General features: G+C 39.7%; 1 protein-coding gene across 1 annotated transcript; it reads right to left on the bottom strand.

Moving 5' to 3' along the window:
• Nucleotides 1-4,876: 4,876 nt before the first annotated feature.
• Nucleotides 4,877-14,966, bottom strand: LOC130091012 (carboxypeptidase O). The gene is made up of 9 exons (XM_056258684.1): nucleotides 14,816-14,966; nucleotides 11,808-11,868; nucleotides 11,626-11,727; nucleotides 10,113-10,217; nucleotides 9,421-9,537; nucleotides 9,247-9,340; nucleotides 7,065-7,267; nucleotides 6,884-6,968; nucleotides 4,877-5,433 (listed from the first exon to the last, which is right to left on the bottom strand). The coding sequence occupies exons 1-9, from the start codon at nucleotides 14,869-14,871 to the stop codon at nucleotides 5,168-5,170; spliced, it is 1,089 nt and encodes a 362-aa protein (XP_056114659.1). The 5' UTR covers nucleotides 14,872-14,966; the 3' UTR covers nucleotides 4,877-5,167.
• Nucleotides 14,967-15,600: the final 634 nt, after the last annotated feature.

The following is a 15,600-nucleotide window of genomic DNA, read 5'->3' as shown; positions in this document are numbered from 1 at the left end:
CGCCTCAGATCTGGTTAAAGCAGTCTTGGTGGCAGTTGTCATGGAAACAGAGGTGGGCGGCAGGACTGTCACAGTCCCATTAGTCGAGGTGATGAGTGTATGGCACGTGGGCAGCTCCGAAGTGTTGCACCGCAATAATAAGGCATCATATACTGTATGATATGTCATATTAGCATTTCATAAAGGTTTCGTTCAAGACCTAGAAGTCCAACATCAAAATGTCTTTGCACTTGTTGTCCGATACACAGATGAGGAAAAAAAATGCATCAGAGGGATGTTATTCGGAAAGGGATTTGAAATGAAATTTAAAAAAATATATATATGTAGGAGGCTGGAAAAATATAAAGGTGGGAGGAGCAACAAAAAGACAATAGCAGAAAAAACAATGGAGAAAAACTACAACTACAATGAGATTTAATGGAGAGCAAAGATACACTTTTTGACATTTCATGCTTTTCAGATTATTTGCATAAAAAATGAGCCCAGTAATCTCACATGTGCCTCCTCAAGAGAATGAGAAGAGATCTCAACAATATCTCAAACTGTGCTCAGATTCGCCAAGACACCAAAATCTCCAATAAAAGTCATTTCATATTCTCAAACATTTCTCATTAAAGGTTCTCTAAGCGATGTCGGGTGACGTCACTTCTTGTTGACGTTTAAAGTATTGTCAAACAAAACGCAGGCTAGCTAGACCCTCCCTCCTCCTCATCCGCGCACTAACCCCCCAAACCCCGCCCCCAAGTCCTTCTTGTCGGTGATTGGCTGGAACTGTTTGTCATGTTTCGTGGAGCGGGTTAGCCCAGTTTGTTTTTGTTGCTGTTTGTGGAGCCTGGGCTGTCTACAGAGATCGCGTTTCTTTACAGTGTGTTCAGGGGACAGGCAGCCAGCGGTTAGTGAGGAGATGTTTGCTGTATGTGACAAAAAATGTTTTGGCCTAAAAAACGCGTGACATCGCTTAGAGCACCTTTAAGTTCTCACAAATGATCTGAGCTATGCTGTCTACATTAATTTCAGAATTATATACTAATATACACTACCATTGAAATGTTTGTGGTCAGGAAGATTTTTTTTAAAGAAGGTAATAGTTTTATTCAGCAAGGATGTATTAAATTAATCAACAGTGACGACATTTATACTGTTACAAAACATTTCTATTCCAAATCAATTTTCTATTTATCAAAGAGTCTTGAAAAATGCATTGTGGATTTCACTAAAATATTAAGCACCACAACTATTTTCAAGACATAATAATAATAATAATTGTTTCTTGAGCAGCAAAGCAGCATATTAGAATGATTTCTGAAGGATCATGTGACACATGACACATTTCAGGATTGAATTATATTTTAACATATATTCAAAAGCAAACATTTATTCTAAATTGTAATGATATTTTACAATATTACTGCTTTCACTGTATCAAATAAATGCTGCCTTGGCTGAGCATGAAAGAGTTCTTTTAAAAACAATATCTTACTGACCACAAACATTTGAACAGAGTTGTAAATAATCATAATTTTATTTTCTCATAAAGAATGTATGACAATCCGAGTCTATACTTACTGTAAATACAAAACTAAGCCTCCTGAGATATAAAAGAGCAATTCTGAAAAAAAAAAAAAAAAATGATTTGAAGAAGATGGTCTCATATGAGGTAATAAAGCGGTTTAGTTACGATTTATGGTTCAGTTATGAGTTTACGATCCAAAAATCACATTCTTGTGATCAGTAGATACATCATGACAAATGGCATGTACTGAATGGTTTGACATTGACTAATGAATATGCCTTAATGTTGCACATTAACGTACAACAAAAACCCAACCAATGGCAAATGAACGCCACAGCCATGATCAAAATCCTTCTATAACCCTCGAACGATCAGTAAAAAAAATAACTAAAAACCTCAAGCCCAGCTGTGCGTCTATCATGAGACGTCAAGTCTGACTTCTATTTTCACCACTCCAAACGTCTCTTCACAGATCTGGCTGGAGCCCAGTGGACGATCACATTACCTTCATGTCACAGCACACAGCTATGATGGATGGCTGTTGTTGGTACTGTAACGCTCATGCACATTATTCACCAGCACTGCTCCTCCACACAGAGATTGTCTTTCTCAGATGAGGCCACCACTGAGCAGGAGGGGAGATTGAGAGGTCTCTGAGACGGACTGTTTCTCATGACGGACTTGTTTTGGGAGATCTAGTTCATGAGGGTATAGGGGTGGCACTGGCATGGTTCAATAGTTAAAGGTTGAATGTCTGCTTCGTGAGATCAGGGGTTCCCAAGCTTTTCTGTCAGCTGAGCTCTTATGATGTAGATCATTTACTTGAACAATTTGCCTTTGGCTAAGCCCCGCCCCCCTTAGTTACTGTTGCTACGTCCGACAAACAAACTTCATCTGGGCTCTCTGGTGTCAACCATAGACAGTATAAGAAATGGACAGAGCTATCTCATTGGAACTCAGTTGAGACAGTTGAAGCCCATTTTTAGCAATTTTTGAGCACTTCCGTTTCTGACGCGCAGACTCAAACCGACTCAAACTAAGCTTGATGACGTGAGCAACCTGTCTGACAGACGTAAATATTCTAGTGGCTGTGCCAAGAGGAATCTGAATCATTCCCTTCCGAAACTTGCAGAGCCGGAGATCGTGAGTATTAGCTGTCCATGAGCTCGCAGCAGGAGCAACTTTACAACTCTCTATGGGCTTCTCCCTTGACTTTATGCCTCCACGTCCCCCCGATTGCGCGCGAGTTTTTACTTCTGTCTATACGGTAATTTTCTCTACTGTGCGCCAGAGAGTCGCGTGTTATGACGCAATCGTTAGCCTAGTTTTTAAAAAAAACGGCTTCTACAGGGCCATAACGTAAGATACAAAGTAATGGAGCCTTTTATACATTGTCGTGTTTCTTTAGAAATAAATAATGGACAAATGGAGTCTTTAAACGCCTCAGATGTAAAGTTATTCACTGTCAAAGTGACGCCAAAATGAATGGGAGTCAATGGAAATGCTAACGCAAGTGAAGTTCTGCTACAAGATGGCGGCACCCGGCCGGCTTCAACTTCCGGTCGATGGATTACCCCCTTGGTGTCAACATGGCTTATGCTGTGACAGCTCTTCCTGCTGAAATTTTATCAAACTTTTATAAAGCAGCAAATAAAGTGTCCGATAGAAGTAGGCAAAAGGGGCTGCAATATACGTTCGAAGGCTATATTCACGACATACAGGTGAAACGCAAGGAACAACAAGGCATCCAACAGAGGTAAAAGCATACCGGTCACAGTAAAAAAATGAACCACCGCATATCCTACTAATCGAGACGGAGGCTCAGACTAACAATATCAAGGAGCAACACTGTTCATGCAAAGCTGGGTAGGTCTCTATTCACTTCTATAATCATTATTACAAAGCAAACGGACTACGCGAGTATAACGGTGTATTTATTAGCAGCGTGTGCTAGACGACACTTGTCAGGATTTGACTTCGGTTTGGGAAGGGAAAAAAAACGCACACCCCCCTCCAACCTCTCTGGGAAACGCGTATCTGTGTTACAAATGCCCCAGGTACAACGTTTAACCATATTTTTGATAAAACTACGACGGTAATATCCTGCCGAGACCAAAAATATGAGACGCCTGTGTTAAAGTCAATGGAGCGCTGTGAAAAGTGTCGGACCACTCCACTGTGGGAGCTCGTTCTTGGCTGCGGTGTGATTGGTCAATCTACATTCTAGGGTGTGGCTTAGCCAAAGGCAATTACCTTGAGACTGCAACTAATATTCTAATCTTTCTATACATATAATGAATAAAAAAATGTAGTGACATTTTTTTGGGGTAACAAGTTATAATTTGATAATATATACAGTATACATATTAAAACCTACCAAATTATATATTCTAAATATGAAAATATTAAAGATAAAGAAAATTATATTTTTATTCATATATATATATATATATATATATATTTTACTTAAAGGTAGGGTAGGCAATTTGTTTTATGAATACTTTTTGTTATAGCTGCTGGTTGAAGCGCTCTTCACATCCTGATAGCAATCAATAATAGAAGTGATCTAAATATTCAAAAATTGATTATGCTAATTTTAGGTTTTTTACAAATTTGGATTCAAACCATTTATTTGCACATATATAACTGGACAACACTCACAAAATTAAACATAATTTGTGACATTTTTATAAAATTTTGTAACATTTTTATTCTAAAAGACAAACTGCATACTGATCCACACATCGACAGTATATAGTATATACAGTATATATTAATATTCCATTCCAGTTAGCTGACGTCCTGATTGGCATTCAGCTTGAATTCACTGGGCAAGCATTGCAAAAGAATGACCCCACCCTGACCTTTGGTGGAATCCTTGGGTTGAAATGAAGTGAGGTATACTTTATACCTTCCATCTTGATCTCTCTGCGAATTGTTAATATCACAAACTCTGTTCTCTTGATTCTAGTCAGTCAGTGATAAATAGAGGAGGGGTTCAGCGAGTCTACAACCGGCCTCAGTGTGTTCAGTAGGACAGCCTTGACACGAGGGAGATCTCATCCCTCATTTCTCTGATGTTTAACTTCTGTGCGGTTAAGGAAGAAATGTCTGATCTGATCTTTCCCAGAAGCACTGATCTGTGTCCCCTTTTCTTTAGTTTTATACCTTTATTGTTTTATCTTATCTGAGGTTGCTGATGTTGACAGCAGTTTATACAAGATTGCAATCGTCTTCGGTGATTTCTGTGTATATACTGCCATCAGCAGGACAAATGGAGCTCTGCGATCAATATTAAAAAACAAAATCATGAAACAAACAATTTCTCACTAATATAGTAATTTTTACAAAAATTAAATGTAATATATTTTGTATGTTTCTGTTTATTAATTATTTTTATGGGTTAGGGTTACCCCGTTTTACCACTTCAGCTTTTTGTAATACAACTGGTTACAATTTCAATCTATAAAAGTATTTGAACATGAGTCACCCTTAAAAATATCTGAATTTTGTTACATTACACATATCAAACCAAGTTGTTTTTCGTTGCACAGTTCTCTTTTAAGCATCAAAGAAATCCTAAAACAAGCAGCTTTGAGAAATAAAAATGCATGATGCGACAAAAAATTTGACAATCTATTTAGAAATAGTGGTCTAAAGCACACTAGTGCTTGATATCCATAAGGCTATCAGTGTTGTCCACAGTGTGGCTGTGACTGTAATTGCTGCACTTTTGAAATTCTTATCATGGACGTAGTTGATGATGGACATTGCACCCTGGTAAGCTTCTTGACATGTGGGCTGGATTTGATCCTCGGGTAGAAGGAAGCCGGTCTGCCCTTCGTCCCGTAACTCAAAGGTGAAGGAGTATGGGATCCCTATGAGTCTGGCAAAATCACGTGAAGAGCCAGAATTTGGATCTGTGAAGAATATTAAAGCATCGTCGCAAGTGATTATCTTGCAAATACGTTTTTCTTCATGTTTTCCTGGGCGATGCAACAAGTAATTATTTTCACAATTCTATAATGTTATAAGTAAATCTTTAAATAAAACACTAAAAACAAACATCAAATGTTTTAAAAGTTACAAGTAAATTTAAACATCAGTATCATAATGTCAAGTATAATAATGGATATTCATTTTGAGATTTGCACCAGCTCTGCAATCAACCGGCATCATGTCTACTGATGAGGTCATTAAAAACACACTGTTATGATAGTTTGATTATAAAGTATATTCGAGACTATAGACTATATAGATCTGACTATGTGAAACTATAGTTTGAATGAATCCCTTTTCTTTGCATGTCACATGGACATTACAGTACAGAATGGCTCTGTCGGCATTATCCTGAACATTGTATAAGCATTAGTTTCATGTGTCACAGAATGGGAAGAGAGGCTCTCGGGAGTGCTCGTAAAACTCATGCAAAAGTCCTTCACATAAAAATCAGCAGCTTTTATAGACAACCTAAGAAGTATTGTTTTTTAAGTTTTGTTGCAAGATGTTTACATATTGGCAATAAGAAAATTCTTTAAGTGAGCTTTCGATGATGGAAATCTAAATGTAAAAATAGACTAAATGATCGTGCATTATTAAATATCCTAAATCGAGTGATTCTTATAAATTCAAAATCTCTAATATCAGCCTATAACTATATAGTTTGCTTCTCTACTTGACAGTGACACCAATTTAATTCAGCATCACAAAAAAAGCAGAAGTTTTGATTACCAATGGCATTGTAAAACAAATACTCTTTTTCAGGTAATTAGGATAATGCAATTTCAACATGGCAGCCACCATGAGCTAGCCTGGTTAAAACCAGACCATTCTCAGTTGTAACTGAGTTATGGTCTGGCAAAGCGTCATAGACAAATCATTTCCAGAGGGGCGTCACCAACGGACGTCGCGGATAGACCTAAAACCAATCAGAGCGATGAAGGAGATGACGTATGCAGAGCGGCGGAGAAACATCTCCAAGTGTTGTTCTTTGCTCGGTTTTTAACAAAAAGGAAACGTTCAAATGGCTTAAAACAGACGCGATAGCTGATTCGAACGAGTGATGTTCGACGGCGGCATCCATCTTTGTAATGTAGGCTACAAAATCTGCTTCAAAATCCCAGCGCTGTCGTCATCGTGTAAAGCCCGCCCCAACGTTTCTGATTGGTGCCTCGATTTCGACAGAATGAGCTTGAATGAGCTCTTTGCCAGACTAACTTTCAGAGCAAATCTAAATTTGCTGGAAGTTGTCTGGGTTTTCCCAGGCTAACCATGAGCGGGGATCACGATAATGTGCAATGAACCAGTTTCTGGTTGTTGGAATGACTGTCTTCATGTTGTATGATTGGAAACCATTTTAAACATACTCACACAGCACATCAGGGGGAGTGCCCACTTTGTAGCTCTTCCCATGAACTGCTTTGATGGCTTTAGCCGCAGCGAGACCAACTTCCATCTGCAAACACATTGACAGACATGCACATTTCATTCGAAACAGTGTACGGTATATTCAGGCTCAACTTATCCCAAACTAATTTTCACTTCTACTTACCAGTTCATCATAATTGGGTGCAGAGATGTTGGGGTGTCCGTAGGGGACAAGGATCAGCTGTCCGTACGAGTGGATGGTGAGATAACAGAGCATTTGGTTTTGATTTGCTCCCAAAAAGTCAGTGACGGCTTTGGCCTCAGGCTCAGACAGAGCAGTCGGACCGTTATAGATCTCTGAACAGCAGTTCCTGGAGATCCCGACCACTATATGAACGAAGACAGATGGACTAGATCATGATCTGATGCTTTTAACAGTACTCTACTTACTGTACATCAGGGTAGGTGTAAAAAAAATAGTATTGGTTGCATGTTTTGCTCTTGATAACTGCAATTTCATGATTCATGCTTGACAGCTACTTTGCAAAATCACAGCAAATGAGAATGAGGGGTTACCCTTCTAACCTAACCTAACTGTTTATTTGTTTACTATTTCAACATTAAGTTTATCTCTTCCACCTTAAGCACGCCTGCAATTTATGTCATGTAGAGGGTGGGAATAGGAAAGACAGGATTAGTACATTGAGTGCTGTTAAGTCATCTGTTAAGTCATGTTTATAACCCTTATCTCTCATATTGCTGGTATTTACATTATTCAGATGCCAAAGAGTTCATTCAGTTGTCTAAACAAAACAAAAAAAATCATTGCTGTAAATTTGTTTTGGCACAAAAAATAGCTTGTGAATATTTCATGCTTTCATGTGGTTTATTATAGTTACCTGAAATAAAACATATATTTAAAAAAACTTCTAAAAAAATTCAGCTTTAGTTCAACTTTTCTCCTTTTCATATTGTTTAACTTGATGAACTAAAATAACTAAAAATATAACTGAAATACAAAAATTAATAAAGACGTACAAAAATAAAAATACCAAAACACAACAAAATGACTAAATCTAAAAATATACTATATATATATATACACTCACCTAAAGGATTATTAGGAACACCATACTAATACTGTGTTTGACACCCTTTCGCCTTCAGAACTGCCTTAATTCTACATGGCATTGATTCAACAAGGTGCTGAAAGCATTCTTTAGAAATGTTGGCCCATATTGATAGGATAGCATCTTGCAGTTGATGGAGATTTGTGGGATGCACATCCAGGGCACGAAGCTCCCGTTCCACCACATCCCAAAGATGCTCTATTGGGTTGAGATCTGGTGACTGTGGGGGCCATTTTAGTACAGTGAACTCATTGTCATGTTCAAGAAACCAATTTGAAATGATTCGAGCTTTGTGACATGGTGCATTATCCTGCTGGAAGTAGCCATCAGAGGATGGGTACATGGTGGCCATAAAGGGATGGACATGGTCAGAAACAATGCTCAGGTAGGCCGTGGCATTTAAACCATGCCCAATTGGCACTAAGGGGCCTAAAGTGTGCCAAGAAAACATCCCCCACACCATTACACCACCACCACCAGCCTGCACAGTGGTAACAAGGCATGATGGATCCATGTTCTCATTCTGTTTACGCCAAATTCTGACTCTACCATCTGAATGTCTCAACAGAAATCGATACTCATCAGACCAGGCAGCATTTTTCCAGTCTTCAATTGTCCTATTTTGGTGAGCTCTTGCAAATTGTAGCCTCTTTTTCCTATTTGTAGTGGAGATGAGTGGTACCCGTTGGGGTCTTCTGCTGTTGTAGCCCATCCGCCTCAAGGTTGTGCGTGTTGTGGCTTCACAAATGCTTTGCTGCATACCTCGGTTGTAACGAGTGGTTATTTCAGTCAAAGTTGCTCTTCTATCAGCTTGAATCAGTCGGCCCATTCTCCTCTGACCTCTAGCATCAACAAGGCATTTTCGCCCACAGGACTGCCGCATACTGGATGTTTTTCCCTTTTCACACCATTCTTTGTAAACCCTAGAAATGGTTGTGCGTGAAAATCCCAGTAACTGAGCAGATTGTGAAATACTCAAACCGGCCCGTCTGGCACCAACAACCATGCCACGCTCAAAATTGCTTAAATCACCTTTCTTTCCCATTCTGACATTCAGTTTGGAGTTCAGGAGATTGTCTTGACCAGGACCACACCCCTAAATGCATTGAAGCAACTGCCATGTGATTGGTTGATTAGATAATTGCATTAATGATAAATTGAACAGGTGTTCCTAATAATCCTTTAGGTGAGTGTATATATATATATATATATAATGAAAAGAAAACTGTTACTTACTCCCCCAGTTAGCGTAAAAGTTGCGGTTGAGATCAGTTCCGAAGCATGTGCAGTTTTCAGTGCCTGGTGATCTGGACTTTCTCCATAGTCGAGTCTTTAAAACACATCACATATGTTTGCTAAAAGTATAATCATCAAATGTCATACTGAAGTACTTAAACGGATGAAACTCACTGTGTTATCCTTCCAGGAATAAATGTATCCGTCCATGTTCAGCACTGGGGTGATGTAAAAGTCCAGATCTTTCAACAATGTGTTTACCTTCGAATCTGATTTGTAGGATCCCAGGATCTTTTTCAACATAAAAACAGTTCAATTATTTTTTATTTTTTATATTAAATATAAAAATAAAGATGGAGGAGAAACATATCAACACAAATTTAACTCTTATATCCACATAACCATCATGATAAAAAAAACAACAACATTATTTTGCCTACTCAAAATACTGTCATTCACTTTTCACTATTTATTTTGCACCATCCATTACCTGATTGTTTAATTTTAGCATGTGAATGCTCTGAGTATGCTGTGTACTTTCTTCCTCTAGTATCATTATTATGGGGACCAAACTACAATAGGAACTTGACATCCATACAGCGGAAGTATCAATATTTGTGAGGTCCTTATAAATCTTTTTGTAGTTCATGTACAGGAAAATAACATAAGCATCCAAATCCAGAGCATTTTTAAACATCTTAAAACATCTTAACTCAGCAGTGGCATTGCATTCAGACAGATGCAGTACATTATAGACAATGGCCTGCCATGTAATGTAATGGATGTGATATTTCTGGGAATAACACTACAGGTGTATGGCATCTTGACCAAGTACATCATAATAACTGCCCTGTATAAAATCTAACCTCTTTAACAAAATGCAGGCAGAAAGCTGGAGCGATCCATTCTCTGGCATGAATCCCACAGTCCATCCAAACGGCTTTCTTTGGTGTGGTGCTATTGAAGCCGATCTGCATATCAGATACAAACAAATGAACACGAAAGTACTATGGTAATATGGCATTATTTTGAGTAGGCTACCTTATTATCATGGTAGTACTTTTATTTTACAGTCCTGTTCCGCATGTACATACTTATTATAGCAATTACAATAACTGGGTTATAACTAACCCTAAACCTACCCCTAAACCTAACCTTAATCCAAAGTGACCTTATATTACCAGTACTTTCTTGGGTAAGTGCACTGTAACCATTATCATTGCATCACGGTATTGCCAAAGAAAATGTGTATTAATCTGAATCGAGTTGTGTATAGTTATAAGCTTAATAAATATGATGATTAGGGTGTTTGAAATCCATTGCGAGAGCTAAAAAAAGTATGTTTTATGAATGTGTGTAGTGTGTGTAGCATTCATTCGCCATGTTGTCATTATCATGTGACCTACCAGCGACAGTTGTTTCGCTTCACTGGCCCTGTCCCAAATGGCGCACTTCATGTGGACTTTCGGTCTCGTGGACTTAAATTGCGCGTGCTTGCGCGAGTCTACGAGTCTGTAGGCCGTCCCATTTAGCATTTTAGCGCTCTGAAGTGTGCTCAGCAGCGCCCCCTTTGTACCCTTGAAGCGGTCTTCCGCGAAGCCCGAATAGATGCAGGCTCCACGCACTTTAACTACCCAGGAATCCTTGCGAAAGGCCAATCAGACAACGGATGGGAGGAGATTTCGCTCACGGACAATTGTTAACATGGCTAAGAAGAAAATATTTAAGTGTAATTATCATTACGGTTTTTATGACAAGTTTATACAAACATTATGATCATCGACCAGTTGTTGATGTCTTAAACATAGGCTAATAATAGCGAGCTGAATAATACGATCACATTATGATTCATTAAATACATAGAACAGAATGTCAGGGCTTTAGTGAGTCATATGTAAACACAACAACAATAGGCAGCATATTTCCCCGAACCTGTAGCTCCTGTCCATAACAACAATCAGACCGTCTTCCTGTTTCCGGCGTGACGATCGAGTCTGTCCCAAAAATACCTCTCAATGCGCCCTCGCGGACTCGCGCTAAGGGCGCTATAGGTCTGCACTACATGACGTCACCGAAGTGTGGACTCTGAGGAAGTCCACAAGTCCGGAGTGTGCCATTTGGGACAGGGCCACTGTCATTCACAAAACCTCTCCCGTGGCATCATGGGATAGTAAAGTGTCCATCGAATGAAAACTTCAGAATCTCACCGGAAGTAGTAACTCATCTGGGCAAATTTTTGCCTACTCTTTTATGAGTACTGTGAATTCAGACATACTACTGGTTTTACTTCTATGTAGTAGGGAAGTGCGATTTCGGACACAGCCTCTGTGTTTTTCTTTAGTTGAGAGCAAATGGACTATTGCTCTACACAGATAGTACCTTTAATAATGTAATGTTCCTCTTCTCATAAGTTTGTCCATACATCATGTTGGACACAACGTCTGGGTTTTCCCTTTCGATCTGATTCATCCAGGATGAAATCTGTGTGGAGAGATTTATTAGGTCAATAAATGTATCAATCAATAAATGAATCAACAGCAGCAAGTACAGGATAATCTCACCTCATCCATGGTGTGGTACTTTGTGTAGTCATAAGATGTGTGTACCAGTCCACCAGCCAATCTGTAATGAATTAAAATACTTTACTGACTGAAATGAGGAAGAGCAGCTGTCTTCATGCATCAGGGGCCGTATTCTCAAAGAATTTTATCTTACCACTAGGAGTACTTCTAAATCGCACTAAAATATTTTTGCTAAGAGTTTTCTCTTAAAACTTATTCACAGCGCCTTTCACACCTACTCTTAGTAAGGAAAAATGACAACTCCTAAACTAAGAGTGAGTCTTCGTTGGATGACGTCAACACTCATGCACGAGCTTCCTCGCAGTGATCACGGTGATTGGTTGTTAGATGACAGGGCCATCATGCGGAACATAACACAGACGCAACAAATCATTGAATTACGACATTTAAATATGTCTGTGTCCTACACAAAATAATAATAGTAATGTCATCGAAATGCATAATGACATGTTTGTGCAGGCCCCAGTGAAGTGTAATTCTAAAAAAGGCAGAGAGAGATAAAAAGGCGTGAATTCAATTAAATTAAATCAACCTATACCCCAATGAAAACCGCCACTTGCCTAATAATGAAAAACGAGACTTGCATTAACACTTGCTTGGTTAATTGACATCCTTTTAGCCTAAATAGACTACTTAAAGCAAGGAAATTTTGCTCCTATTGAAGTAATGTAATAGTTGAATGACGGTGGATTATAACTCGCCAAAACAGAAAAGAAAGCCCAAATGGACGCAGGATCAGTTACTGCTGCTGGCCCAGTTGGTGCTAAAAAAAGGAGTTTTCTCTTAAAAGTTATTCACAACGCCTTTCACACCTACTCTTAGTAAGGGAAAATGACAACTCCTAAACTAAGAGTGAGTCTTCGTTGCTATGGATGACGTCAACACTCATGTACGAGCTTCCTCGCAATGATCACGGTGATTGGTTGTTAGATGACAGGGCCATCATGCGGAACATAACACAGACGCAAAAAATCATGGAATTACGACATCTAAATATGTCTGTGTCCTACATGATTTCCATTACACGAGAGTAGATGTTAAAACGTCATGCTGATTTGTACTCGGCTTTCGCCAAGATAAGCACAAACTAAGACGTAGCTTTACAGCAACCTATGCTTCTCCATCCATTTACGCTTCCTTCCATATGGTGGTGTGACTCCCCTTCTGTCCGGCGTTAACAGCTGCAGTGTACTTGGCGCGTCAGCACACACAACGGCTGCAACTACGGTGTGGTCTCCCTAGTGGACCAGCACGACAACCGTCTGGATTGAGCCGAGTAGGGGACATCTCTAGGGTCTTCAAGTGGGCACCTTCCGTCCTCAGTGTTTCGTCGACAAGCCCACGACACCTCAAGAGGGCTCGACAGTGACTCTGGCGTCCCAGAGTCACCCCCCTCCGTCCCCCACTCAACTCAGCCCAGCTTACTGACCTTTACATCCCTCCTGCTGCTGAGGTTGCTCCTTCCTCATAGTTCACGTGTGACCTAACCACAATCTCACAATCTCTCCGCAACCCAACCATACGCGCCAACCCGTTTCACTAAGGCTGTTGAGCCCCACTGTCTTCGTTAATGTAGGTTCAGTGGCAACGGTTCCGTATGGCATACTACCTACCGCAAAACACAATATCTTCCCAAACACCAACTCTCTATTACGCAATATACACAGGAACGTAATAACTGTAATTACTATGCAAACTATACAAATAAACCAATAGACTCTTCGAGTTTTTCAAGAATTCTACGAAACCGTAGCGTGGCGGCCTGTACACAGCCAGCTAGAATCTTTCCGTCTCAACCACAGCCAGTTGCTGCTCCTCTCTGCTGCTTCAGATAAGTTCTTTACTGTGCGACGCAACTCTTGGCCACTGAATCCGACGTCTCTGAGGAACTGGGTTGTAGAGTGTGCCACAAATCCCCGACAACCCACTTCCACTGGATAAACCTGGACTCTCCATCCTCGCTGTTCTGCTTCAGTGGCCAGATGAGCATACCGCAGTTTATTCCTCTCATATGCTTCATCTACCGCATCCTCCCATGGCACTGTTAACTCTATCAGTTGAACAATGCGTGCTGATCCAGACCACAAAACAATATCTGGTCGTAGGTTAGTGGTGGCAATCTCAGGTGGAAAAATAAGCCGTTGATCAAGATCAGCCAGCATTTTCCAGACCCTAGCAGCTTCCAGTTGTCCTGGGCGAGAATTGGTTTTAACACCTTTTCTTGGTGGTTGCTCGCCTGGGCGGAGGAATATTGTCTTCTGTGTGTAATGTTTTGGCCTGGGAAATGGCCTTTATACACCTCATCCTCTCCTCCTGCTTTCGCACCTCGTTGACTACCAAATTCTCACGCTTAGTTTTGCTTGATATCCCAGTGCTGCTGAGGTTGCTCCTTCCTCGTAGTTCACATGTGACCTAACCACAATCTTACTGAAAGCTCATACTTTGAGATATCAACCTAAAATTTGAAACACAACTTGTTCAGATTTTTGGCTTTGATTTTTTTGCAGTTTTAGAGTCGCCCAGGTTTTGAAAATATATATTTTATATAAAATATGAATAATTACATTTTTTACATTGTACATTTTCATAAACTCAAACTTCTATAACTTTTTTTCTGTTTCACTTTCTTAATTTATTTCACTTCTACAAAAATCTGCCAAATGTCTTCTTTAAAACGAGACCAATCTTACGTCTATTCCAAAGCATTCTTGAATTACAACCATTTAAGTTTGAAATGTGCATTTTCATGTATATTCAAAAAAAGGGGGGTGACACTTAACAGGTTAAAAAAGCCAGATCTTATGTAGGCTATCCAAATCTCTTTGCATTCAGAGGGTATTCCATGTCTCAATGTCAGATTTTCTATTTTACAAAACAGATTATTTGGGAGGCTAGAATGATCTCAACTTTTTAAAACAAGACTTAATGTTTTGTTCTGTCTTAATTAAACCTCTGGAGACCATTAAGGCAAAACCCCAAAATCTTACCTGTCCTGGGCCACTAGAGCCAAGACCACCCAAACAGATATCATTGAGCTCTGCATGGTTCTGGTTGTTATCCAAGCTTGTTGAACCTGACAGTGTGAACCTAGTAAAGACTGACAGTGACTTATAAAGCAATCCACAGTCCCAGACAATACCTCAACGAAGAGAGATAACTGTGTTAATATTTAAACCCAAGACATTTATCCCCATCCAAAGGTACAGCATTTCAAGCAGAATGTTAGGATCGAACTTATCTGGTCTAATGAGCTGTTATAAATCAGGGGCCGTATTCACAAAGAATTTTAAGGCTAAAAGTAGCTCCTAACTGGCAAATTTAGGAGCAACTCCTAAAAATAATGGGCGTGTCACTCCTAACTTTAGGACTCCTAATTTTTTTCACTAAGAGTAATTCACGAAGCATTTTAGCCCTAAAAGTAGCACCTAAGTCTGGGACAGCTTAAAAGAAGTCGAGAGGACTCCTAACTCACTAAGACCTATTCACAAAGGATTGTAGCGCATACCACCACCTTTCGCAGTCGTCCGGGGTCCGCGACACAAGCGGGAATGCTGCATTGATCTGCAAACAAATCCTCTCCCATTCTCACGCTTAGTTTTGCTTGATATCCCAGTGCCGAATTTCACTTTTATTATGTTTTTGGGCCAGCAGCAGTAACTGATCCTGCGTCCAGTTGGGCTTTCTTTTCCGTTTTGGCAAGTTCATAATCCACCGTCATTCAACTATTATGGTGTGTTCACACCGAACGCGAATTTAATTATTTGCGCGAGTA

The sequence above is a fragment of the Rhinichthys klamathensis genome, unplaced genomic scaffold (assembly GCF_029890125.1).
Source record: "Rhinichthys klamathensis goyatoka isolate OS25496 unplaced genomic scaffold, OSU_Roscu_1.1 h1tg000157l_1, whole genome shotgun sequence".
NCBI lineage: Eukaryota > Metazoa > Chordata > Actinopteri > Cypriniformes > Leuciscidae > Rhinichthys > Rhinichthys klamathensis.
Note: the sequence above shows the minus strand (reverse complement) of the source record. Positions and strands in the feature narration are given on the sequence as shown.

Bases quoted from the DNA above. Each gene is read 5' to 3' on its own strand.
- LOC130091012 (XM_056258684.1), bottom strand. From the start codon at position 14,871: ATGCAGAGCTCAATGATATCTGTTTGGGTGGTCTTGGCTCTAGTGGCC. The intron at 11,728-11,807 runs GTGAGATTATCC...CTCTCCACACAG, and splicing joins AGTACCACACCATGGATGAG to ATTTCATCCTGGATGAATCA. The intron at 7,268-9,246 runs GTAAGTAACAGT...TCGTTCATATAG, and splicing joins CTTTTACGCTAACTGGGGGA to TGGTCGGGATCTCCAGGAAC.